The sequence below is a fragment of the Gopherus evgoodei genome, chromosome 6 (genome assembly GCF_007399415.2).
Source record: "Gopherus evgoodei ecotype Sinaloan lineage chromosome 6, rGopEvg1_v1.p, whole genome shotgun sequence".
In the NCBI taxonomy this organism is placed as follows: domain Eukaryota; kingdom Metazoa; phylum Chordata; order Testudines; family Testudinidae; genus Gopherus; species Gopherus evgoodei.
The window spans coordinates 59,391,299-59,417,238 of record NC_044327.1 but is presented as its reverse complement, the minus strand read 5'-3'; the positions used below and the strand labels follow the sequence as shown (position 1 = coordinate 59,417,238).

Genomic DNA, 25,940 nt, shown 5'->3' with positions numbered 1-25,940 from the left:
GAAAGGTAAAAGGGGGCCCATGTTGGCAGAACAGGTAGACTCAGTGGTATCTCAGCACATCTGGTGCCTTCCCAAGGAGTCCAACCCATCACAGAATATAAAGGTGAATTTTTCTCTTTATAAATATTTAAAATATGCAGTAAAAGCTTGTTCATGAGAGAACATACAGGAATAGTAATGAAAAGCAGGCAGAGAAGACCTATGAAATGCCAGCTGAAGGTCAGATACTGTCTCCCACTCATGTAGGGTAAAATCTCACCCCTCTGAAGTCAGTGGCAGAGCTCCTAAGGGTTTCTACAGAGCCAGGATTTCACCCATTGAGTAATACTTTACTTCTAGAGTCACCACTTTAAAATGGTACATGGCGCAGCTGCAGCACTTCAGCGTGGACACTACATACATTGGGTTTTCCCATTGGTGTAGGTTATACACTTCCACGAGAAGCTGTGGCTAGTGCTGTCTACACTGGGGATTAGGTTGGTATAACTACATCTCTCAAGTGTGAATTTTCAGAGCCCTTGGAGATGTAGCTGTACCGATGTAAATTCCTAGTGTAGAACAGCCCTAAGTAAGTATGCAGAGTAACGTACTACTCAGTATAAGTAACAGCATCAGGATCTTGCCCTTATGATCATACTTTACACCCATTCCTTGCTTCTGGATATGCAAGTTTTACACAAACTGAAAACTGTCTCTCACAGTAACCATTAAGGCTATGCCTACACACTATTGGCACCCCAGGTGTCCTAGCTGACTCCCCGTCCACACTGGCAAGGCCTGTAGAGCGCTCTGACTCCACAGCTACAGCGCTGCTAGTACTCCATCTCGGTGAGCAGAATAATGTTTGCTGCATCCCCTCTGGAGCACCATGGCACCAGTGTGAACGAGGTGTTGCATTACTGTGCTGTGATCAGCCTCCAGAAATGTCCCATAATCCCCTTAAATCAAGTGGCCACTCTTGTCATTGTTGTGAAATTGCCTGCAGGAATTCAGAAATGCCCTTTCAAAGCTCCATTTTGAAGAAGCCAGCTGCTTATCAGCTCCGAGAAAAGCAAACATTTACTGTTTTGCTTTCAGTGACTGAGAGAGAGATGGGGAGGAAGTGAGGGATCTAATTTTACAAGACAACATGCTGACACACACTCTCAGCACCTCAAAAATCCACTCTCTCTCCCCCCACATACACACAACATGCTCCCTGTCACACTCCACCCTACCCCACCCCCCCATTTGAAAAGCACGTTGCAGTCACTTGCATGCTGGGATAGCTGCCCACAAATGTGGCCACGCCAGTGTGCTTGAAGCTGTCAGTGTAGACAGACTGCAGCGCTTTCCCTGCTGTGCTGTACGAAGGCGGATTTAACTCAGCGCTCTATATCTGCAAGTATAGCCATGCCCTAAGTGAAAATCAGTCTGTGCCCACACTGTGATGTGCAGTTACATGTGGCAGTGAATGGCTCTGGTAGGAGGAGGTAGCAAGGAAAGGCTCCAGCAGTGGAGACCTGCCGGAGCCCTTCTCTGTTGCCTCCCCTGCCAGAGTCTTTCTCTGCTGTTGGATCCTTTCCCTGTGGCGGGGAAGACTCTGGCAGGGAGACACTACACTGCTAAAAATAGCAGCGTACAGTGGGAGGCTCTGGCAATGTAGAGAGCCCTGAACAGAATGTACATACCATAAGGGTTCAGGCATGTCTTTACTCAGCTAAGCAGTGCCTCACAGTCTACACTGCTAATTATGCCTGTTCTAGGGTTGTGGAGGAATTCCCATGCAATGGGTGGGGTGGAAGCTTTGTATACCTGAGAAAGTCTTGAAGATTACATGCACGCACACACTTTTCTTGACCTTCTTGGAGACCCCTTAGCGCAGCTTCTTTCTTTCTCACCAGTGGCTGGATGGAACTCTTCGTAAAGTTTTACTGAAGGGGCCACTGCTCTGCCGCATAAAACAATAAAGGCCTGCCTGTCATTTTTCCCCTCTGCAGTCATTGCTAAACTCGTACTAATTTCAATAGAAGCAGAATCAGGCCCAGAATTTTCCATTCTCTCCAGGGCTGAGTATGGTGTTTCTGCAGGCTCTTGTGGCTATAATTCAGGTTTTTTAAGTTATTTTTTTTAAATAGCAGCTCTTAATTGTTTGAGCATCAATATGCTTGGTCCCATTCCAGTCTCAGCCCTATCGGTAAGATTTGTATAATGATGGAACTTGTGTGCTGATTAAAAGCAGTGCTTTCACTCTAACTTGCTTCAGAAGTAATAGACCATTATAAATGGCTGCTGTGAACTCTTGAACTCAAGGGAACTTCTGAATAAATGTGATAAGGGATAAGGTAATCCTGGTCTCAGAATTCACTCCTCCAGTGAAGTAAATTACATCATTTTCAACCCAGTTGTTCATTTTTCTTACAATACATTGTTCCTTCAAATTCACCTAAGGTCTTACAAAAAAATAAAAATGGTATTTTAATTTTGAAGTTGACTGTGTAGATAATTTCTCTTGTACTATGTATTTTTCTTGGCTTGCTTAAAAGGGAGAAAAAAGTAAATAAAACAAGCTTGTACTAGAGAGACGCTTAGTCAGTGAGAGAAAATCCAGATGTCGCACTTGACAAGTAATAGAAACAATGTTATTTAACTTAATTTTTTTAAAAAAGAAAAAACCTTGTGAGATTCCCAAAACTCAGAAAGATGAGTTGAACAGTACACTAGAGATTGCACTGTAGTATTACGATCTCTCATTAGCAGGGCCGGCTCTACTGTTTTTGCCGCCCCAAGCAGCGCGCCGAATTGCCTCCGCGGTCGGCAGGTGCTGTCTGTGTGCTGTTAGGGCGGCACACATGTTTCCGTGGCGGCAGCAATTCGGAGGCAGCTTCAGCTGGAAGACAGAAACTGCGCCACCACAGACAGCTGAACATAGAAACTGCTGCCGAATTGCCGCCGCAGAAACACACGTGCCACCCTAATGACACATGGACTGCCCCTGCTGTCCGCGGCGGCAATTCAGCGCGCTGCTTGGGGGCAAAAACTCACGGACTGCCGCCCCTTGCAGATTGTCACCCCTTGCAGATTGCCACCCCAAGCACCTAATTGGGATGCTGGTGCTTGGAGCTGGCCCTGCTCATTAGACTTCTTACTTTCAAAATAGTGTCACAGTATGTCAGGTTATCATTTTATCTGAATGTATGAAGCTGAAATAAAGTACTTTAGCTGCAAATCAACTGTCAATTTGAGTAACAACTTCTGAGTTTTCATTCCCAGGCTGGTCTATTCAAATCTTTAATGATGAAACAGTCATTTTGCCTTAGAGTTGTTGAGGACAATGTAAATATAAATAAGTGAGCTTTATTTTTTTGTGTGTGGTTTAATTAATCCCTGCTAGGAAAATTGAACTGTAAATAAATATACATGGCATACAAATAGAGCTGCAAGCTATAAACCGTTAATATTTTGTTTTGTGATAGCACCCAGAGTCTTTAATTAGTACTGGGACTTTATTGTATTAGGCATTGTATCAGTACTTCTATGGTTATATACTTCTTTTTATGTTTTGCACCCAAAACTCCAAGAAGATTTTAGTATATGGCACTTAAAGCCATACTCGGACCTCCTACAAGCAAAGTTGTATGCAGCGCCTCATTCAAAGCTTATTGGGAGTCTTACCATTGACTTCCCTGGGGTTTGGAGTAGGACTCTGCTGCCCATGTTCCCCTGTTTGGTTCTGTACTATACCCCCTCCACACACACACTCTGTAGCAGTGCTCCTGGATGTGTGCTTTCCTTCAGGCTCAAGCAGCTGGATAACTGAGATTGCCAAATTCATCCTTAGTGGTACTCTGCTGAATCCAGTAGAGTTCCAGCAGGGATTAATTTGATCCAGAGTCCCAGATAATTTCTGACTGCTGCCAGAATTTACTGAAAATCTGCCTTCCGGAACAGTTTTAATTGGGTGCTGGGGTTTAAAGTCCAGGCACAATAGACTGAACAGAATAATTTTTACTGTTCTGTTGTTTTGAAACTGAAGAAGCTTGGTTATATTTTCTTTGCTCTTTGTAAGGGCAAGTTGACATTACAAAATAAATCGACCAAAATTAGGTAATTATTGCCGTGGTTCATGTCCACCCTGTGTCCTCTGTTGTGTACAGATCCTCACCAGGAGCGCTTCCACCAACTTAATTGTGAGGGGCATTGTGGGGCACTGACAGCTGGAGTACCCAGGCCCTGGGGCTGACAGCTGGAGCATGCCCCCCATCCCCGTCCTGGGGTCAACGACTCCAGCCACTCAGAGGCCAACAACTAACAGATGATGTAACTCTGTGTCTATAGAGTCGCCATAGCTGTATCAGCCTAAGTGCTACCCCTCTTGCGGAGGTGGAGTTACTGAGTTGGAGTAGTGGGTGACTTACATCAGCGGGAGCAACATTGTAATGTGAACATTTACAGAGTTAGGTCTACATAAGCTGCCTTACGTCGACCTAACTCTGTAGTGTAGACCAGGCCTTAATGTTAGTCACGGGATAAAGTTGTATGACACTCATCAGGTTTTAAGTATTGCTTTATAACAGGCATTCATTTGTATTATATACCCAATATAAAGATAGTAAAATCTTCCACTATGTCTGTGAAGCTTGTTTATCGTAGAACTGCTGTACATATCTGTCATAAACAGATAGCTAAGGGTTAATGTTCTTTTACCTGTAAAGGGGTAACACCAGTAACCTGAAACACCTGACCAGAGGACCAATCAGGAAACAAGACTTTTTCAAATCTGGGTGGAGGGAAGTTTTGGGTGTGAGTTTTTTGTTCTTTGTCTTGTGTCTGTGCCCTCTCGGCTCTGAGAGTGATTTTTCTATCTCCAGGCTTTCTAATTTTCTGTTTCCAAGTTGTAAGTACAAGGATAGTAAGACAATAGGTTTCTATTGTTCTTTTGTATTTACATGTGTGTAGTTGCTGGATTGTATTCTTTTTGGATAAGGCTGTTTATTCATTTTTTTTTCTTTAAGCAATTGACCCTGTATACTGTCACCTTATTACAGAGATCCTTTTATGTCCTTTTTTCATTCTTTATATATAAAGTTTTCTTTTTAAGACCTGTTGGAGTTTTTCTTTAGTGGGGACTCCAGGGAATTGAGTCTGCAGCTCACCAGGGAATTGGTGGGAGGAAGAAGTCAGGGGGAAAATCTCTTTGTGTTAGATTTACTAAGCCTGACTTTTCATACCCTCTGGGTGAGGGGGGAAGAGAGATTAGCTCTCTTGGTACTTGTGTTTCCAGGACTGGAAACAGGGAGGGTAGAATCCCTTTGTTTAGATTCACAGAGCTTGCTTCTGTATATCTCTCCAGGAACCCAGGCAGGGAACACCTGGAGGGGAGGAGGGGGAAGGGAAATGGTTTATTCCCTTTTGTTGTGAGACTCAGGGAATCTGAGTCTTGGGGTCCCCCAGGGAAGGTTTTGGGGTGACCACAGTGAGCTAGGCACTGTATAATTCCTGGCTGGTGGCAGCAATTACCAGGTCCAAGCTGGTAACTAAGCTTGGAGGTTTTCATGCTAACACCCATATTTTGGACACTAAGGTCCAGATCTGGGAAGAAATGTTGACATGTTGGCAGCTTTGTGGGAAAGATAGAATCCAGAAGCCAGTAGGAATATTATATTTTTCTTTTCTCTGCTAGGGGCTTTTAAGCAGAGAGGGTTTGGTTTTAAAAGGAACCAGAGAGAAATTTTTTTTCTGTTCTCTCCTGGCAGTAGCTTGCATATTAAGCAAGGAAACATTAAGCTGTGACATAAGGTCTTTTGTTAGACTATAGCACTCCCATTGAGAGTCAAGTACCCAGCACAATACACATGCAAATAAAGTGGTTTTTCTGGTTTACTTTACATTTAAAAGACTAGCTAGAGGAAGAAAGGGAAAAAGGCACTGTTGCTAGGCAGACCCCAGGAGGCAACAGAGAACCTGCAGTTCAGACAATAAACACCGGAGGGCACCCCAACACAAGAAAACAGGAACCATGACTTCTAAGGCAAAAATGGAGGCCGAGGAACAAATCAAAGACGCCAAGCACAGGCGAGATATGAAAAAAAAACTACAAGAGATGGAGCTGAGGGAAAGAGAAAAAGAGGCTACCCACAGGAGAGAGTTGGAACTCCTGAGGGAAATTCACCGGCAGGCCCTGGAATAAGAAAAGGCTAAGCAACAAAACACAGCCAATCCTAACAACCCTTCGCCAATACTTGTTCCACAGCACAAGAAATTTCCCACCTACAAGGCAGGTGATGACACTGAGGCCTTCTTGGAAAATTTTGAAAGAGCCTGTCTTGGGTACAGCATCTCTGAAGACCAGTACATGGTAGAATTGAGGCCACAGCTCAGTGGACCTTTAGCGGAGGTGGCGGCTGAAATGCCAAAGGACCAAATGAACGATTATAAACTGTTTCAAAACAAGCCAGATTAAGAATTGGGATAACCCCGGATCATGCCCGTCGGCGTTTCAGAACCCAAAAGTGGAAACCAGATGTGTCATTTCCCAAACACACCTACTACGTTGGGAAAAATTATGAGGCCTGGATATCAGGAAACAATGTTAAATCCATAGACGAACTGCACCTCCTCATACAAATGGAACAGTTCTTGGATGGTGTTCCTGAGGACATAACACAGTACATACAAGATGGAAAACCCAAAAATCTCACTGAGGCGGGGGAAATTGGAGCCAGATGGATGGAAGTGGCAGAAAGCAAGAAAGCTACTGTCAAGGGGAACGAATACCCCAGAGGGCACACCGACAATAAACCCTACAATCGAGGGCAGCCAAAGACCCCACCTACAACCCAAGGAAAGCCACAGACACGCTATTCTTCCACCTCACCAGTCTCCGGTAACTCACCTCGACCCAGTGACCAGTCAGCTGGAAGATGCTTTAATTGTAATGAACTGGGAAATATAAAGGCCAACTGCCCAAAGAACCCAAACTGAGTGCAAGTCGTTACACTACCATCACACCAAAGAACCCCAGGCCCAGATGCCTCTCAAATACCCTTGGAGCGAAGGGAAACTTTGAAAGTGGGCGGAAAGAAGGTTACTGCGTGGAGAGACACGGGGGCGCAAGTGTCAGCTATCCACCAATCCTTCGTCCACCCCAAATTCATCAACCCAAAGGCTCAAGTGACAATTTACCCCTTCATGTCACAAGCTGTAGACTTGCCTACAGCTAAACTGCCTGTCCAGTACAAAGGCTGGTCAGGAATGCGGACTTTTGCAGTCTATGACAATTATTCCATCCCCATGCTACTGGGGGAAAGCTTGGCCAAACAGGTGAAGCGGGCCAAGAGAGTGGGAATGGTTACACGCAGCCAAACCAGGCAAGCTTCCAGACCCATTCCTGTTCCGGAGCCGTCCACAGATGCCCCGTCTGTGTTACCAGAGACCCAGACAGAGGTAGTGAACCAGGATTCCATGCCAACCACTGAAACAGCCACAGCACCTCCAGTCCCGGGCCTGGAACTGGAACAGCAACCAGTACCAGCAATTGAAACCACTTCTTCAAACTCAACGCCAGAGGGTGCCAACGAGCCAGAACTGGCAGAAGCAGCAGACAACCATACCCAAAAGGCTCAGCCAGAGCCTGAAATAACCCCTGGTGCACCAACGGAGAGCGGTTCACCGGCAATGGAAACAACCCCATCACCTACATCGCTTCCAGAGGGACCAAGCCGAAGTCCCCGGTCTAAGGAAGAACTGGTGTCCCCAGCCTCAAGAGAACAGTTCCAGATTGAGCAGGAAGCAGATGACAGCCTTCAGAAAGCTTGGGCAGTGGCCCGGAGCACCCCACCGCCTCTCAGCTCTTCTAACCGATCCCAGTTTGTTGTAGAACAAGGACTTTTATACAAGGAGATTCTTTCTGGTGGACACCGGGAAGAATGGCAGCCGCAAAAACAGTTGGTGGGTCCAACTAAGTACCAGGGGAGGCTCTTAAGCTTAGCCCATGATCATCCCAGTGGCCATGCTGGGGTGAACAGAACCAAAGACAGGTTGGGGAAGTCCTTCCACTGGGAGGGGATGGGCAAGGATGTTGCCAAGTATGTCCGGTCTTGTGAGGTATGCCAAAGAGTGGGAAAACCCCAAGACCAGGTCAAGGCCCCTCTCCAGCCACTCCCCATAATTGAGCTCCCATTTCAGCAAGTAGCTGTGGATATTCTGGGTCCTTTCCCAAAAAAGATGCCCAGGGAAAGCAGTACGTACTGACTTTCATGGACTTTGCTACCCGATGGCCGGAAGCAGTAGCTCTAAGCAACACCAGGGCTAATGCTGTGTGTCAGGCCCTAACAGACATTTTTGCCAGGGTAGGTTGGCCCTCCAACATCCATACAGATTCAGGATCTAATTTCCTGGCAGGGACCATGCAAAAACTGTGGGAAACTCATGGGGTGAACCACTTGGTTGCCACCCCGTACCACCATCAAACCAGTGGCCTGGTGGAAAGGTTTAATGGAACTTTAGGGGCCATGATACGTAAATTCATCAACAAACACTCCAATAATTGGGACCTAGTGTTGCAGCAGTTGCTGTTTGCCTACAGGTCTGTACCACATCCCAGTTTAGGGTTTTCACCATTTGAACTTGTGTCTGGCCACGAGGTTAAGCGGCCATTACAGTTAGTGAAACAGCAATGGGAGGGGTTTACGCCTTCTCCAGGAACTAACATGCTGGACTTTGTAAGCAACCTACAAAGCACCCTCCGACACTCTTTAGCCCTTGCTAAAGAAAACCTAAAGGATGCTCAGGAAGAGCAAAAGGCCTGGTATGACAAACATACCAGAGAACGTTCCTTCAAGGTAGGAGACCAGGTTATGGTCTTGAAGGCGCAACATGCCCATAAGATGGAAGCATCATGGGAAGGGCCATTCACAGTCCAAGAGCGCCTGGGAACTGTGAACTACCTCATTGCATTTCCCAATTCCTCACTAAAGCCCAGAGTGTACCATGTTAATTCTCTCAAGCCTTTCTATTCCAGAGACTTACAGGTTTGTCAGTTTACAGTCCAGGGAGATGATGCTGAGTGGCCTGAAGGTGTCTACTACGAAGGGAAAAAAGACGGTGTCGTGGAAGAGGTGAACCTCTCAACCACCCTGGAATGTCGGCAACAAATCAAGGAGCTGTGCACTAGCTTCGCCCCATTGTTCTCAGCCACCCCAGGACGGACTGAACGGGCATACCACTCCATTGACACAGGTAATGCTCACCCAATTAGAACCCCACTCTACTGGGTGTCTCCTCACGCCCAAGCTGCTATAGAACGGGAGATCCAGAACATGCTACAGATGGGTATAATCCGCTCATCTACCAGTGCATGGGCATCTCCAGTGGTTCTGGTACCCAAACCAGATGGAGAAGTACGCTTTTGCGTGGACTACCGTAAGCTAAATGCGGTAACTCGTCCGGACAACTATCCAATGCCACGCACTGATGATCTATTGGAGAAGTTGGGACGTGCCCAGTTCATCTCTACAATAGACTTAACCAAGGGGTACTGGCAAGTACCGCTAGACGAACCTGCCAAGGAAAGGTCAGCATTCGTCACCCATGCGGGGGTGTATGAATTTAATGTCCTTCCCTTCGGGCTGCGAAATGCACCTGCTACCTTCCAGAGGCTGGTAGATGGTCTACTTGCAGGACTGGGCAAATATGCCGTTGCCTACCTCGATGATGTGGCCATTTTTTCTGACTCCTGGCCCGAACACCTAGAACACCTGGAAAAGATCTTTGAGTGCATCAGGCAGGCTGGACTAACTGTTAAGGCCAAAAAGTGTCAAATAGGCCAAAACAGAGTAACTTACCTGGGACACCAGGTGGGTCGAGGAACCATAAACCCCCTACAGGCCAAGGTGGATGCTATCCAAAAGTGGCCTGTCCCAAAGTCAAAGAAACAGGTTCAATCCTTCTTAGGCTTGGCCGGGTACTACAGGCGATTTGTACCACACTACAGCCAAATTGCTGCCCCACTGACCGATCTGACCAAAAAGTCCCAGCCAAATGCAGTTAATTGGACTGATGAGTGTCAAAAGGCCTTTACCCAACTTAAGGCGACGCTCTTGTCTGACCCTGTGCTCAGTGCCCCGGACTTTGACAAGCCATTCCTAGTAACCACAGATGCATCTGAGCGTGGTATTGGAGCAGTTCTCATGCAGGAAGCAACGGATCACAACTTCCATCCTGTTTCTCAGCAAGAAACTGTCTGAGAGGGAAAGTCACTGGTCAGTCAGTGAAAAGGAATGCTATGCCATTGTGTACGCCCTGGAAAAGCTATGCCCATATGTTTGGGGACGGCGGTTCCAGCTACAAACTGACCATGCTGCACTAAAGTGGCTTCATACTGCCCAGGGGAACAACAAGAAACTTCTTCGTTGGAGTTTAGCTCTCCAGCATTTTGATTTTGAAATTCAGCACATTTCAGGAGCTTTTAACAAAGTAGCTGATGCTCTCTCCCATGAGAGTTTCCCAGAATCCAGTAGTTAAAAAGTGTTCTTAAAATGTAAAAGTCTGTTAGTTATATACTTAGTGGTATATGTAAAGGTGCATGTGTTGTATTAATCTGTTTATTTTAAAGTTCTAGGAGGAAATCACCGCCAGTGAGGTTCCCCACTGTCTGCAATTTGGGGGGCGTGTCATAAACAGATAGCTAAGGGTTAATATTCTTTTACCTGTAAAGGGGTAACACCAGTAACCTGAAACACCTGACCAGAGAACCAATCAAGAAAAAAGACTTTTTCAAATCTGGGTGGAGGGAAGTTTTGAGTTTGAGTTCTTTGTCTTGTATCTGTGCCCTCTCGGCTCTGAGAGTGATTTTTCTATCTCCAGGCTTTCTAATCTTCTATTTCCAAGTTGTAAGTACAAGGATAGTAAGACAATAGGTTTCTATTGTTCTTTTGTATTTACATGTGTGTAGTTGCTGGATTGTATTCTTTTTGGATAAGGCTGTTTTATTCATTTTTTTTTCTTTAAGCAATTGACCCTGTATATTGTCACCTTTTTACAGAGATCCTTTTATGTCCTTTTTTCATTCTTTATATATAAAGTTTTCTTTTTAAGACCTGTTGGAGTTTTTCTTTAGTGGGGACTCCAGGGAATTGAGTCTGCAGCTCACCAGGGAATTGGTGGGAGGAAGAAGTCAGGGGGAAAATCTCTTTGTGTTAGATTTACTAAGCCTGACTTTTCATACCCTCTGGGTGAGGGGGGAAGAGAGATTAGCTCTCTCGGTACTTGTGTTTCCAGGACTGGAAACAGGGAGGGTAGAATCCCTTTGTTTAGATTCACGGAGCTTGCTTCTGTATCTCTCTCCAGGAACCCAGGCAGGGAACACCTGGAGGGGAGGAGGGGGAAGGGAAATGGTTTATTCCCTTTTGTTGTGAGACTCAAGGAATCTTAGTCTTGGGGTCCCCCAGGGAAGGTTTTGGGGGACAGCAGTGAGCTAGGCACTGTATAATTCCTGGCTGGTGGCAGCAATTACCAGGTCCAAGCTGGTAACTAAGCTTGGAGGTTTTCATGCTAACACCCATATTTTGGACGCTAAGGTCCAGATCTGGGAAGAAATGTTATGATAATATCTAATGCTCAAGAGAGGGCAATAAGTTTATTTTTGATCTCAGACCTATAATTGTGTAAAGTAACAGTCTCTAATTAAAGCCAACCGGCATGGCATTCTGGATTTAGAGCATAAATCTTTAATATTAGTTTTTGCACATATGCACTTAAGGAAACCTAGTCTTTTGTCAACCAAAAGTATTTACATATGAGTTATTTGATTTGATTTGAAAGTTTAAGTAAATCCCCAAGTACTTTAGCATCGTAGTTTTGAGATGTGGAAAATAGCTTACTGTTTATCCTTCAGCTGCATTTCTTAAAACGAGGTATCTGCTGCTTTTTTCTCTCTGCCTTCCCTTCCACTCCTTTTTTTCTTCACTCTGTCAACCTCTCTCTCTCACCCACCCACACCAACACACAGAATGTGTAAAGAAGAGTAAGATGCATGAAGTGATAGGTCATACTAAACCAGGCCCTCCCAGAGGTCCAGAGAGGATCAGGCCACTTCCAGCTTTTGAGGCCCCTAGCCACAACAAAAATAAAAAAATACAACACGTGAAAACAAAATAAGGCACCAAAAAAAGTGAGACATAATTTGAATATTTTTTTATTTAACAAATGCTTTTCTAGCCCTTTTTTGTGCAAATGCACTAATTATTGAGGAAAAATGTAGCTTTCATGCAATGTCACAGTTGATATTAAGCATGGCGAGCCCATTCAAATGCTCTTGTCCCATAGTTGAACGGTGATAGTTCTTTACCTGCTTCAACACATTGAAGGTGCGTTCACTTGAAACCACTGATGCAGGCAAACTGACAAAATTATGCAATACAGTTGTGATATTAGGAAACTCCCAGAGAGTCTAAGTTCGAGTATTTCTTGAAGCAATTTCTTAAATTTGCATCTGTAAGCTGAGAGAGTGTGTCACATTTTGATCCGATAGGGATGCACATGAAAACAAGTTGCAAAACTTATCAAATGCCAAAAAAATTAACAAGTGTCTAAATTTGAGGTCCCCTTTGAGCTTGAGGCCCTGGCCAAATGACCCTCCTGCCAGGATTCCAGTTTTCAGCTTCAGCCTCAGGAAAGATGTGGTAGTTAGTCAGTGCACCCAAAGATTTTTAAGTAATAGTTGTTTCTCCAGCAGGTAATAATTTAATTAAATTTCACTTGTATTTTTGGTTGGCAAAAGCTACCAGATAATAAGATTTCTTCGTTCCTTTTTCCTTTTTACCATTTTATCACAAATTTGTCTGTCTCTGTCCTTAGCCTGTATTTTTGTTTTGTGTTTGTAGGCAACAAGGTTTAAGTTCTGATAAATCAGTTTTATTTGGGGGAAGGGTAGCAAAGAACAACCTAATATTTTGGGGAAACAATGAATGTTTCTCATACCTGAACAGGAAGGGGAAGGTGATTTTTAGCAAAACTGCATAACCCCTAAATTATGTGATGTTTAGCATTAATTACAACACAGTGCATGTGAGAGATTATTATTTTATTATGTATTTTACAAATATATTTCCATCTTCTTCAGTTATGTAATATCCTTGTGCTTTCTCACAATAGTAGTGTCCATAAAATAATAAATATACCCATTGGGTACATACATATGGAGTGCTGTGGTTTGAGGTTTTTTTCAGTATTGCATTCCATCAACAGACTGGATTATTTTATGGGTTCTTCTCAGCTGTTGAAGTAATATGTATGTGAACCATCTCACCGGACACATGACATTTTTACATGAATTCTTGAAGTCCAAAACCTTTCTAAGGAGCAAAATGCATTTGGAAAAAGAGACCAGTTTAAAAAACATGGAACTTTTTGCTGTCATATCAGAGATGATAATTTGCTTTCTCATCTGATTGCTGTGAGCTTGGTTGGAAACATATTGTTAATCTGTTGTATCAGTAGGTGCATCACTGGACACTAGTGAATGTCACTTGTACTTATTTTCAGCATTGCATTTGTTAATCTTGCTAAGAAATTGATGGTAAATGTTATGAAGATTGTTCACACCTCCTGTGGTATGTTGGATTCACCTGGCTGCAAAGTGCTCCTGTTCACAGCAGCACCAACTATGACTTTTGCCATATGATTCACAGTGTATATAGCATTGCTCTGTTGTGTTAAACTATAACAAGTAATCGACCCCTGAGTGACACTCCAAGCATGGACCAATGCAAATGTTTTTGGTCATTGTTTTTGCTATTTGGGTTGCTGGTATTGCAGTTTGTTGTACAGTTTTAGCACATAAGAAAAGAATGCATAGCTGGCTGCAGGAAATAAAACTTACCAGTGTCCTAGCGATTTTATTTATGCAGAATTTAAGGTTGAGTACAGAAATAAAAAGTAGAGGGTTTTTTTTTCCTATGGGAAAATATTTGTGGTGGTTATTGACCTTCTTCCCTTGCTAGTTTTAATCTTTTTATGTTTTCAAAGAGCCCTTCTGCTCTGGAACCATGAGAAGGCAACATATGGTGGCATTTGGATTGGGAATGATGTTGCAGAGACTAAGGTCATCAAAGCACCTAAAGTTGTATCACTGATGTTTTTGTTTCTGCACTCTAGATTTCTCACTTTAACCTCGTTTATTACCAAAAAGACCTAGACTCCTGTTGTTTTTATGCCAATGATCCTCACAGTTCTGTCTTCAAGTTATTCATGAATCTATCGGTCCTTATCGTCTTAAATTGAATAATTACAATTGAGGGTAAAGCTGCTGTCTTTCTGTTCCCAAATGAAAGCAAGTCGGTCTGCTGGACCAAAATTTGTTGTGCCTTCTCCATACATTTAATAACAGAAATCAATTTATTTCTGAAGGCCAACAAAATTATCAAATAGTTTTCATCACTGTAAAATACTTCTTTCCAAGACACTTTTTTGGATATACTGCAATCCAAAGAGGGATGGATTTTAAAAGTAAAATAAAGAAAAACTGGAATAATGTTAATAATTGAAGTAAAACTCTGGTAAGACACACTTTTAGTAGTACATCTCGCTGCAGTATAAGGATATTGTAGCTGTAGACACTGTTTATACCTGTTTGTGTGTACCCAGTCTGTTATGTGACTGTCCTAAATTTTGTATCTTATAATTTATTTATTGCATATTTAGTCATATATTGCCTCACCATGGGCAGGTATGTGTCTGGTTCAGATGAGGCACACTCTTCTAGGTTCTTTGCAGATGGATTTGGGAATTTTTTGTCACCACTTCATTGCCAGGTGGGTAGAGCCAATCCTTGGTAAACACATTTCAGAATTCATTGGTCTTCCATCCTAATATGTTCATACCAAGAAAGCCATTGAAATATTAACAATGCTAATGAAGGTAGTTGCTGAATTTGGCTTTGATTAACCTCATTTCTGATCTTGTCCTGCCACTTAATATGGACCAACGGATGAAGACAACAAAGAATCAAAACGTCCCTCTTCCATTTTAAGAGGGGCAGGAACTTCCGAAAAAGCCACCTTCCTTCAACCAAGAAGAGATCCAGTTCACAGTCCATAAGCTGAAATCTCAGTTTGTGACATTTCATCTGAATTGTTGAAGACCAGTGAGAATATTATTGTACATGGCTGTGTAGGCTCTTCCAGACCATCTGGCACACTTATATTATCCCTAATGAGTGGTGTTACTTTGCCTCCATTCAGAAAGGACAATATGACTGAGTGTAACAACTATAGAGGCATTATGCTGTTAGTGGTCCCAGGGAAAGTCTTCACTCTGGGCTGGTGTCTCAAATCAGTGATCCACTTTGTGACAAAGACTGGGATACTCAATGTAGCTTTAGACCTGATTTTTTTTCCATTGATGACCAGATCTTTACCTTGAGACAGCTTTTTGAGGAGATAGTTCAGTGGTTCTCAAACTTTTGTATTGATGACTCCTTTCACAAAGCAAGCCTCTGAGTTTGAGCCCCCCCATACATTAAAAACACTTTTTAATATATTTAACACCATTATAAATGCTGGAGTCAAAGCAAGGTTTGGGGTGGAGGCTGACAGCTTGCGACCCCCCCCATGTAATAACCTCACAACCCCCTGAGGGGTTCTAACCCACAGTTTGAGAACCCCTGAGATAACTGAATTTAATAAGACATGCACAACACTTTGTATAGACTTCTGTCAGGCCTTTTATTTAATGCATTGAGCAAGTTTGTGAGATCTGATGAGGCAATCCAGCATCCCTGGGAAGATAATGTCATTGACAGAAAAGATCTATAATTGATTTAAACTCAGTTTTCCATTCTATGTCAAATACACACATGGCTTCCTATCTCCATGGAGTTTGGCAAAGCTGTGTTCTGTTATCATTGTTCAATATTGGCATTGATTGGCTGATGGATATGCATGAGGAGGCATCATTCAGAGGCATTGAGCTCAACCCCATGCTTCTTTGAGATTTTGAATATGCTGGTGACATTGTCTTATTGGCTCAGTTTGGCTCTCGGCTGCTGTTATTCACCAATCTGATCAGGCAAAAAGGAGTGCACTTTGGTCTCCATTATCATATGGCTAAAACTAATCCCTGACCATTACCATCAAGCAGCCTCCAGCTACAGATGATACTCAGCTCAATATGAACCTGCCTGGACAGGACACAGAGCCGGTGGCAACTGTCAAATACTTAAGTCATGTCATAGACAGTACAGGAAAATGCTTGAAAGATGTGGACACTCATACAGCAGCAGCTGCTGCCATATTTTGGGCCCTTCTGTAGCCTGCTTGGGGACTTCATAACATTGATCCTGTTATGAAGCTGCATATCTATAGAACCACAGTTATACCAACTCAGTTGCATGGCAGTGATATGTGGGCATGGAGGAAGTGGATTGATGTTTTTGATGCTCATTTTTTTGTAGTTACTAATGGGGTGTGTGCCAATGGGATGATAAATGAGTATAGATAAGTTAGGTAAAGGGGGCCACCCCTACTTCATGTAACATTCCCTTTTCTCTCGGGGTCCCCCACTAATAGTTGTTTTTGCTCTGACACTGCCTTTCACCCCTCATTATAGCCTATGTCCAGCGGTAACAATCTGTGCAGAATAAAGGACAGTGCACTGTTGCACTGCCCTTGGATCAGTCTGAGAGGCTGAGACTCAGAGACTCATAATCTCCATCCCTCTTCCCCTACTGTTTTGTGGAAGGAGTGAACTGCATTAGGTCTGTACTCAGAGATGCGTATGCTGTCAAATGTGCCATTATTACTGTGTCGCTGGGCACGTTGTCGGGGGCAGAGTCAAGGCTCTGCCATTTCCTGCCCTGTTCTGCCTGCCACCAGTATAGTGTGGTACATAGCAGTTCTGCAGAACCTGCTTCTGAACCTGCATAGTTTCCCATAATGCAAGTTACTGATCTAGCAAAATTTGGCCACCTGTAAGTTGGCACATTTAATGAATGCCAAATTGATGTACAAAATGGAGCAGGAAATTTTTCTCATGTTATGGGACCTATGCTTGCAAGAGTAATTTGGTGGTTGATACAGTTTGACTAAAATATCTACAACTAATTATTTTACCATGACTAAGCCGTAATTTCCCTCTAAATGTACTGTGTAACAGCCATAACAAATGTACTGCAGTCTTATGTGCCCATTAATAAACAAACAGTCGGAAAACTCTGAAGACCTGATCACGTCACCCTTACTCACACTGACTAGTATCTTACTATGTGAGTGCACGTTGAGCATCAATTTGATATTTGGCAAGTGAACAAAATGAGTGCAATTATTCTGCCCAATAGTTTCCTATTATACACCACCTTCTGCTCCATCATATAAAGAAGATATAGCTTGTTTTGTATTATTTAACCATTTTACACACATCTCCCTCCCATTGTCCCATCTATATGTAACCCAACCCACCAACTAAGTCACAAATGAATTTATTCCAGAGTCTGTCTTGAAAGTTGTCCTCATTTTGTATTTTGCTCCTTGAACACAAAGTTTTAATTGAGGTAAAACCTGTTTTGTGTAAGTGGAAAATATGTAAGATTTGTATGTTTTTAAACAGTTGTCTGTAGAGTGCTGTGAGGGAGAAATATATTAATACCTGAGTGTGTTGGGAGGTGGGGGGGGGGGAATCTTTGAATTTCCATAGAAAACCTGATACTGAATGATCCTATATTTGCAGTAATTTGAGAATCAAACATTCAGCTTTTCAAGCTTAAAAACTGTTTTGAATATATTTCTCACTTCTGCTTTTTATAATGTTTGAAGAGCAGCTGTTTTAAGATCAACTTTTAGTTGTGGAGGTCCGTGTATAGGAGATTAATGACTACAATTTTTTATGCCAATGAATATAACACCTGCAGAATAGAGTTTTGGGTTGTTTTTTTTAAACTTGTTAGAACATTGGAAACCAAATGTTAGTGATACGTACAATGATTCTGTTTAGACCAGCACAGCTTAATTTCCATTATTTGTAAATGCATTGTTTACCAATCGTCATATTGATGAACTGGGGCTGGTATATTTTTTGCTTCAAGCTTTTCCTTTGTCACACAGAAGTGCTGGTAGAGTGAATTTGCTGCCATAATAATGCTTAGTACTTAGTGCCTTACATCTTAATTGTTATTGTTAATGCATTATCATCTTTCTTTGTTAGCTAACTTAAATATATTCTTTTTTTCAGCAGTGTACTTGTCTTCGGTCAGGATGTATGCCTTTGACAAGCTGGAAAGTGATTTGGTTAGAATTAAGAAAATTATGAGTACTTTATAATCCTAACCCCTTTGGAATGTGTGAGCTCTGATTCATGCACAGAGTTTTTCTTAAGCTATTTTTTTTCACTGTGAGGAACTAGTAAAGAACCCCAAGGTTTGGTACCTATAGGTATAGATCAGTTTTTGTCTCCACACCCCCCGCCCCTTGACAGGCCCCCCTGGGACCCCACCCCTATCCAACCCCCCTGTTCCACATCCCCTGACCGCCCCCCTCCCCGCAGAATCACCACCCCATCCAACTGCCCTCTGCTCCTTGTCCCCTGACTGCCCCGTGGGACCCTCTACCCCTTATCCGACCCCCCAGCCCTGGCCCCCTTAACATGCCACTCAGAGCAGCATGTCTGGCAGCTGCGCCACCAGGCCGGAGCTAGACACACTGCCACTCTTCTCAGCAGGAGCTCTCAGCCCTGCCACCCAGAGCACTGCCCGCACGGAGGTGTAGCTGCAGGGGAGGGGCCGGGGGTTAGCCTCCCCAGCTGGGAGCTCAAGGGCCGGTCAGAATGGTCCCGTGGGCCAGATGTGGCCCGTGAGGCATAGTTTGCCCACCTCTGATCTAGAGGGTTGTTACTGTTTAAGGACTCTCTCCTGCAACTGACTCTGTATGCACAGCCTCTTTGACTTCATTGGGGCTCTGCATGAGAAGAGGGTGTCTGTGGGTATGTCTGCGTTACGAAACTACTCCGATTTTACAGAAGTCAGTTTTTGGGAACAGCTTGTATAAAGTTGAGTGCATGTGTCCACACTAAGCACATTAATTCGACGGTGTGAGTCCATAGTACTGTGGCAAGCGTCGACTTTTGGAGCGGTGCACTGTGGTAGCTTTCCCGCAGTCCCTGCTGCCCATTGGAACTCTGGGTTGAGCTCCCAATGCCTTGATGGGGCCAAAAATTTGTTGCAGGTGGGTATGGGTAAATGTTGTCAGTCAACCTTCTCTCAGTGAAACAACGGCAGATAATCATTTATAGACTCATAGACTCTAGGACTGGAAGGGACCTCGAGAGGTCATCGAGTCCAGTCCCCTGCCCTCATGGCAGGACCAAATACTGTCTAGACCATCCCTAATAGACATTCATCTAACCTACTCTTAAATATCTCCAGAGATGGAGATTCCACAACTTCCCTAGGCAATTTATTCCAGTGTTTAACTACCCTGACAGTTAGGAACTTTCTCCTAATGTCCAACCTAAATCTCCCTTGCTGCAGTTTTGCGGCCTTTTCCCTGGATTGCCCAAGTAAATACTATAGAATTGCAAGCATGGAGCCCATTCAACCTTTTTTCACTGTCACAGTATGTCTACTGGATGCTGCTGACAGACGCGGTACTCCAGTGCTACACAGCAGCAGCTCCTTGCCTTTGCAAGTTAGCAAAGACGGTTACCAGTCATACTGTACCATCTGCTGCTTTGCAAGTTGGCAATGATGGTTACCAGTCATACAAACCTCGATGCCAACTCTGCCCACATATCTACACCAGCGACACCATCACAGGACCTAACCAGATCAGCCACACCATCACCGGTTCATTCACCTGCACGTCCACCAATGTAATATATGCCATCATATGCCAGCAGTGCTCCTCTGCTATGGACATCGGCCAAACTGGACAGTCTCTACGGAAGAGGATAAATGGACACAAATCAGATATTAGGAATGGCAATATACAAAAACCTGTAGGAGAACACTTCAACCTCCCTGGCCACACTATAGCAGACCTTAAGGTGGCCATCCTGCAGCAAAAAAACTTCAGGACCAGACTTCAAAGAGAAACTGCTGAGCTTCAGTTCATCTGCAAATTTGACACCATCCACTCAGGATTAAACAAAGACTGTGAATGGCTTGCCAACTACAAAACCAGTTTCTCCTCCCTTGGTTTTCATACCTCAACTGCTAGAACAGGGCCTCATCCTCCCTGATTGAACTAACCTCATTATCTCTAGCTTGCTTGCATATATATACCTGCCCCTGGAATTTTCCACTAATTGCATCTAACGAAGTAGGTATTCACCTACGAAAGCTCATGCTCCAAAACCTCTGTTAGTCTATAAGGTGCCACAGGATTCTTTGCTAGTCATATTGTACCATCTGCTACTGTCATGGGTGCTCCTGGCTGGCCTCGATGAGGTAGGTTGGGGGCACTTAAGCAGACATGGGTGCTCCTGGCCAACCTCCGTGAGGTCGGTCAGAGGCTCCTGGACAAAAATGGGAATGACTCCCCAGGTCATTCTCTTCTTTAAGTTTTTTGTCTAATGGAGATTCAGTGCTGCTTAGAATATCAGGCAAGCCTATTAAAAAACCATAGATACAAGCGGCCGTTCCAGGTCAGAGCCCCAGACATCCTGCAGAAATGATGAGCTGCATGCCATTCTAGGGGGTGCCCATACAACAACCCCCCCATTGCTTCCCTCTTCTCCCACCCCTCCTGGGCTACCTTGGCAGTTATCCCCCCATATGAATGATGAAGTAATAAAGAATGCATGAATTTGAAACAACACTGACTTTATTGCCTCTGCAAGCAGAGATCAAAGGGGGGAGGGAAGGGCGATTGGTTTACGGGGAAGTAGAGTAATTCACCATTTTGCACTTGCTCAGCCTATAGTTGAACTGCTCCTTACTACTGTCCAGGCTTCATGAGCCATGGGAGCAGGGGATAGGCTGAGGTTGGTGTGACTGCGCGGTGCTGCTGACTGGGAGAGCAGCCTGAGGCAGAAGCCTCCAGCTCGCATGATATTCCAGGCAGGACTGAATCTCTATTACACAAAACTTAAAGAGAGAATGACCTAAAGTCATTCCCCTTTTTTTTCCAGGAGCCCCTGACCGACCTCACTGAGGCCGGCCCGGGAGCACCCATGTCTGCCCAAGTGCCCCCAACCGACCTCACTAAGGCCGGCCAGGAGAGCCCATGTCTGCCCAAGCGCCCCCAACCAACCTCACCAAGACCGGCCAGGAGCATCCATGTCTGCCCAAGCATCCCCAACCAACCTCACCAAGGCCCGCCAGGCAAGAAACGATTTTTTCCTGTTTGCTTTCACAGGGGTAGGGAGGGCCTGACGACATGTACCCAGAACCACCCGCGACAATGTTTTTGCCACATCAGGTATTGGGAACTCAACCCAGATTCAAATGGTTGGCAGAGACTGCAGGAACTGTGAGATAGCTACAGTCGTCAGTTGCCTCTTCCTCCGTGACAGCAACTGCAGACAATCGTTTCGTGCCTTTTTTCCATGCAGACACCATAGCATGGCAAGCATGGAGCCCATTCAGCTCACCGCAGCAGTTATGAGCACTGTAAACACCTTACGCATTATCGTGCAGTTTATGCAGAACCAGAAGCTGAAAAAACAGGTGAGGAGGCGACGGCAGCACGGTGACGAGAGTGATGAGGACATGGACAGAGACTTATCTCAAAGAGTGGGCCCTCGCAATGTGGATATCATGGTGTTAATGGGGCAGGTTCATGCTGTAGAACGCCGATTCTGAACCCGGGAAACAAGCACAGACGGGTGGGACTGCATAGTGTTGCAGGCCTGGGATGATTCCCAGTGGCTCCAAAACGTTTGCATGCGTAAGGGCACTTTCATGGAACTTTGTGACTTGCTTTCTTCTGCCCTGAACTGCAAGAATACCAAGATGAGAGCAGCCCTCATGGTTCACAAATGAGTGGCTATGGCCCTGTGGAAGCTTGCAACACCAGATAGCTACCGGGCAGTCGGGAATCAATTTGGAGTGGGCAGATCTACTGTGGGGGTTGCTGTCATGAAAGTAACCAATGCAATTGCTGAGCTGCTGCTGTCAAAGATAGTGACTCTGGGAAATGCGCAGGTCATAGTGGATGGCTTTGGTGCAATGGGATTCCCTGACTGGTGGGGCAATAGACTGAACGCATATCCCTATCTTGAGACCGGACCACCAAGGCAGCCAGTACATAAATCACAAAGTGTACTTTTCAATGGTGCTGTAAGCACTGGTGGATCACAAGGGATGTTTCACCAACATCAATGTGGGATGGCCGGAAAACATTCATGACGCTCTCGTCTTCAGGAACTCTGGTTTGTTTAAATGGCTGCAGGAAGGGATTTACTTCCCAGACCAGAAAATAACTGTTGGGGATGTTGAAATGCCTATAGTTATCCTTGGGGGCCCAGCCTTCCCCTTAATGCCCTGGCTCATGAAGCCATACACGGGCACCCTGGACAGTAGTAAGGAGCTGTTCAACTATAGGCTGAGCAAGTGCAGAATGGTGTTAGAGTGTGCATTTGGACCTTCGAAGGGTCACGGGCGCAGTTTACTGACTTGCTCAAACCTCAGCAAAACCAATATCCCCATTGTTATTGCTGCTTGCAGTGTGCTTCACAATCTCTGTGAGAGTAAGGGGGAGACATTTATGGTGGGGTGGAAGGTTGAGGCAAATAGTCTGGCGGCCAGTTATGTGCAGCCAGACACCAGGGCCATTAGAAGAGCACGTCAGGAAGCACTGCGCATCAGAGAAGCTTGAAAACCAGTTTCATGAGTGGCCAGGGTACAATGTGACAGTTCTATTTGTTTCTCCTTGATGAAAACTCACCCCCCTTGGTTGACTAAAATAACCTGTAAGTAAACCGCTCTCTGATCACAGATTGGAAATAAAGTCACTATCATTTAAAAAGCATGTATTCTTTATTAATTGATTATAAAAATAGGGAGATAACTCATAAGGTAGCCACGGTGGGGTGGGGGAGGAGAGGAAACGGGAAGGAAGAGGCTACTTCAATACTTGTTGAACGACAGCCTTCTGTCCACTGGGCTGGAGTGGTTGGGTGCCTGGAGCCCACCCCCCGCGTTCTTGGGTGTCTGGGTGAGGAGGCAGCTATGGAACGTGGGGAGGAGGGATGGTGGTTAAACAGGGGCTGCAGCGGCAGTCTCTCCAGCTGATGTTCCTGAACCTCCACCAGACACCGGATCATGTCACTCTCCTTAGGATAACACAGAGAGATAAAGGATAGATGTTGCTTGAATGCCAGCAAACACCAAGACCATATACTGCCAGGCTTTGTCATGCAATGATACCAGATTACTTGCTACTAGCATGGCGTGGTAAAGTGTCCTATCATGGAGGACGGAATAAGGCTGCTCTCCCCAGAAACCTTCTGCAAAGTGTACCTCCAGGAGAGCTTCATGGAGATGCTCCATCCCCAGACACATTAACAGACTTTTCCAGTAGCTGTACTGGCCATGAATGCATCTCAAGCCCTCAGGGCAAATTAATCATTAAAAAATGCTTGCTTTTAAGCCATGTTTTATATTTACAAAGGTACACTCACCAGAGGTCCCTTCTACGGCTTCATGGTCTGGGATACTGCCTTGGGAGGGTTGGGAGGGTATTTCAGTCAGGGTGAGAAAAAGATCCTGGCTGTTGGGGAGAAAGGTGTGCTGTGTGGTCTCCTCATCCTCATCCTCATCCTCCTCCTCATGTTCCCAATTGGCAAAATCCTCAGGCATGGCAACTGAGAGTACCTCATCATCGGAGTCCACGGACAGGGGTGGGGTAGTGGTGTCAGTCTCCCCTAGAATTGCCTGCAGCTCAGCATAGAAGTGGCATGTCTGTGGCTCTGTCCCGGAGCATCCTTTTGATTCTTTGGCTTTCTGGTATGCTTTTCTCAGCTCCTTAAGTTTCACGTGGCATTGCGTTGAGTCCATGTTGTGGCCTCTGTTCATCATGGCCTTGGAAATTTTTTTCAAATGTTTTGGCATTACGTCTTTTGGAACGAAGTTCTGATAGCACAGATTCATCTCCCCATACAGCGATCAGATCCAGTACCTCCCGTACGGTCCATGCTGGAGCTCTTTTTCAATTCTGGGACTGCGTGGTCAATGGTGCTGATGAGCTCTGGATAGTTACCTATGCTGATCAGCTCTCCATGCTGGGCAAACAGGAAATGAAATTCAAAAGTTCACAGGGCTTTTTCTGTCTACCTGGCCAGTGCATCCAAGTTCAGATTGCTGTCCAGAGCAGTCACAATGATGCACTGTGGGATAGCTCCCAGAGTCCAATACCATTGAATTGCGTCCACACTAACCCTAATTCGAACCGGCAATGTCGATTTCACCTCTTCTTCCGTTGTATGGACGGGTACAGGGTTAATTCGATTTAATGCTGCTAAATATGACCTAAACTCGTAGTGTAGACCAGGCCTGTGAGTGTACAACAAGTTGCAGGATTGGAGTCTTGTCGTATCCTGTTCATATTCAAGGTGGCTGTCCTGCTGTATTAGCTGAAATGGGCACAAGCACATGCACAAACAACCCCATGATGCATAGCCAAGAACAAACAAATTAAATTAAAGGTATTTGGAAGGGTACTGCAATTCTAGTCCAGCTTAAATACTTTTTTAATAATGTCGTGACCATGTGAAAACATTTTAAAAGTTTTAGATTCTTTAATATATAATACCTCATTTTCTGTATTTTTAATAGGACTTTGCTGTACTGACTCACCCAAAATGTGCATAGAAGAATAATGGAAGCCCCTGAATACCTTGATTTGGATGAAATAGATTTTAGCGATGATATATCTGTAAGTATAAATATTTTTTGTTTGTTTAGAGAGAGAGGATTGAAGTGGCTCGATTTCTAGCATAAGAGACACATCTCATTGTCATTAGAGGCCAAAGCAGGCTTTTACCTCATGCAGAGGCTACTTATTTTGCTTCCAGTATATATGAACTGAATTCACGTATATAGAAAAAATAAACTATGTCCCCGTGTGCAAGAATGAAAATCAGATTTTTTTTCCCCAAGGGAAACATAAATCTCTGAAAGTAGTGCTTGGGGCCCACACTTTGCCTTCATTCGTAAAGATGATCTGCAAATCAAATTAATACATTTATTTTACTCATGCTGAACTGCCTTTATTAACTATTTGGGCGAATTACCCATCAAGTGATTACCTACAATCACCAAAAGAATAGTTTTAAATGAATTGAAAATAGTGCCATATGTTATCCTCTTCCCCCATCACCATTTTATTTGTGTAACTGGCTACTCTGCCACATAGGCCAGCTCCAGGCTTCAGCAAGTTTCATTAATAGGTTGCAATTTGATATGTTTTGAGGTCTTATACTGCAGCTAGAGCCAGCAGGACTTCCAGGGAGTCTAAAGAGAGCATGGTTCTGTTGCACCACTTCTCTTCTCATCCGTCACTAATGGACTAATGCCCCCCACCTAGGTATGGAATTCAGAGGCATACAATGTTGCTTTTGGAGGCACCGGCATTAAGCTCTGTCCTTGAGCTCAGGATGCCGGATTTTCTGCCTCAAGAGGTGGAATAAGTTGGCGGTTAAGTTTCTCCTGAACATTTTGTTTTTAAATCTTTATTTGTATTCATTTTCATGCACTTGCAGTTTATAATCTTCCTCTTTCTGTTCAATGGGTAAATAGCAACATGGTGACTTCAATCACCTGGATCTGCTACTGTAGCATCTCCCCTGTTGGGCTCCTCTGCCCTCACTCAGACATGGCAGAGCTAGCTTGCAAATACTTGACTTAAATCTAATGAGGTATTCCCTATGTGAGGCATCACTTACAACAGCTACAGAGGGTGAATTATACCCTGTCTCTTCCCAGCCACCCAACACACTTGCTTTGCCAGAGTACAGGGCTCAGATTTGGA

General features: G+C 44.4%; 1 protein-coding gene and 1 pseudogene across 3 annotated transcripts in view; both read left to right on the top strand.

Annotated features, from left to right (window-relative positions):
• Positions 1 to 14,262, top strand: part of LOC115654035 — a 50,791-nt pseudogene extending 36,529 nt beyond the window's left edge.
• The window catches only part of SNCAIP (synuclein alpha interacting protein), a 124,361-nt gene that overhangs the window by 30,946 nt on the left and 67,475 nt on the right, over positions 1 to 25,940 (top strand). For all 3 annotated transcript variants that reach the window (XM_030567445.1, XM_030567446.1, XM_030567448.1), the window contains exon 2: positions 24,746 to 24,845. In XM_030567445.1, the coding sequence (XP_030423305.1) occupies positions 24,789 to 24,845 (57 nt within the window). In that variant the 5' untranslated portion in view covers positions 24,746 to 24,788. The remainder of the gene's footprint in view (positions 1 to 24,745; positions 24,846 to 25,940) is intronic.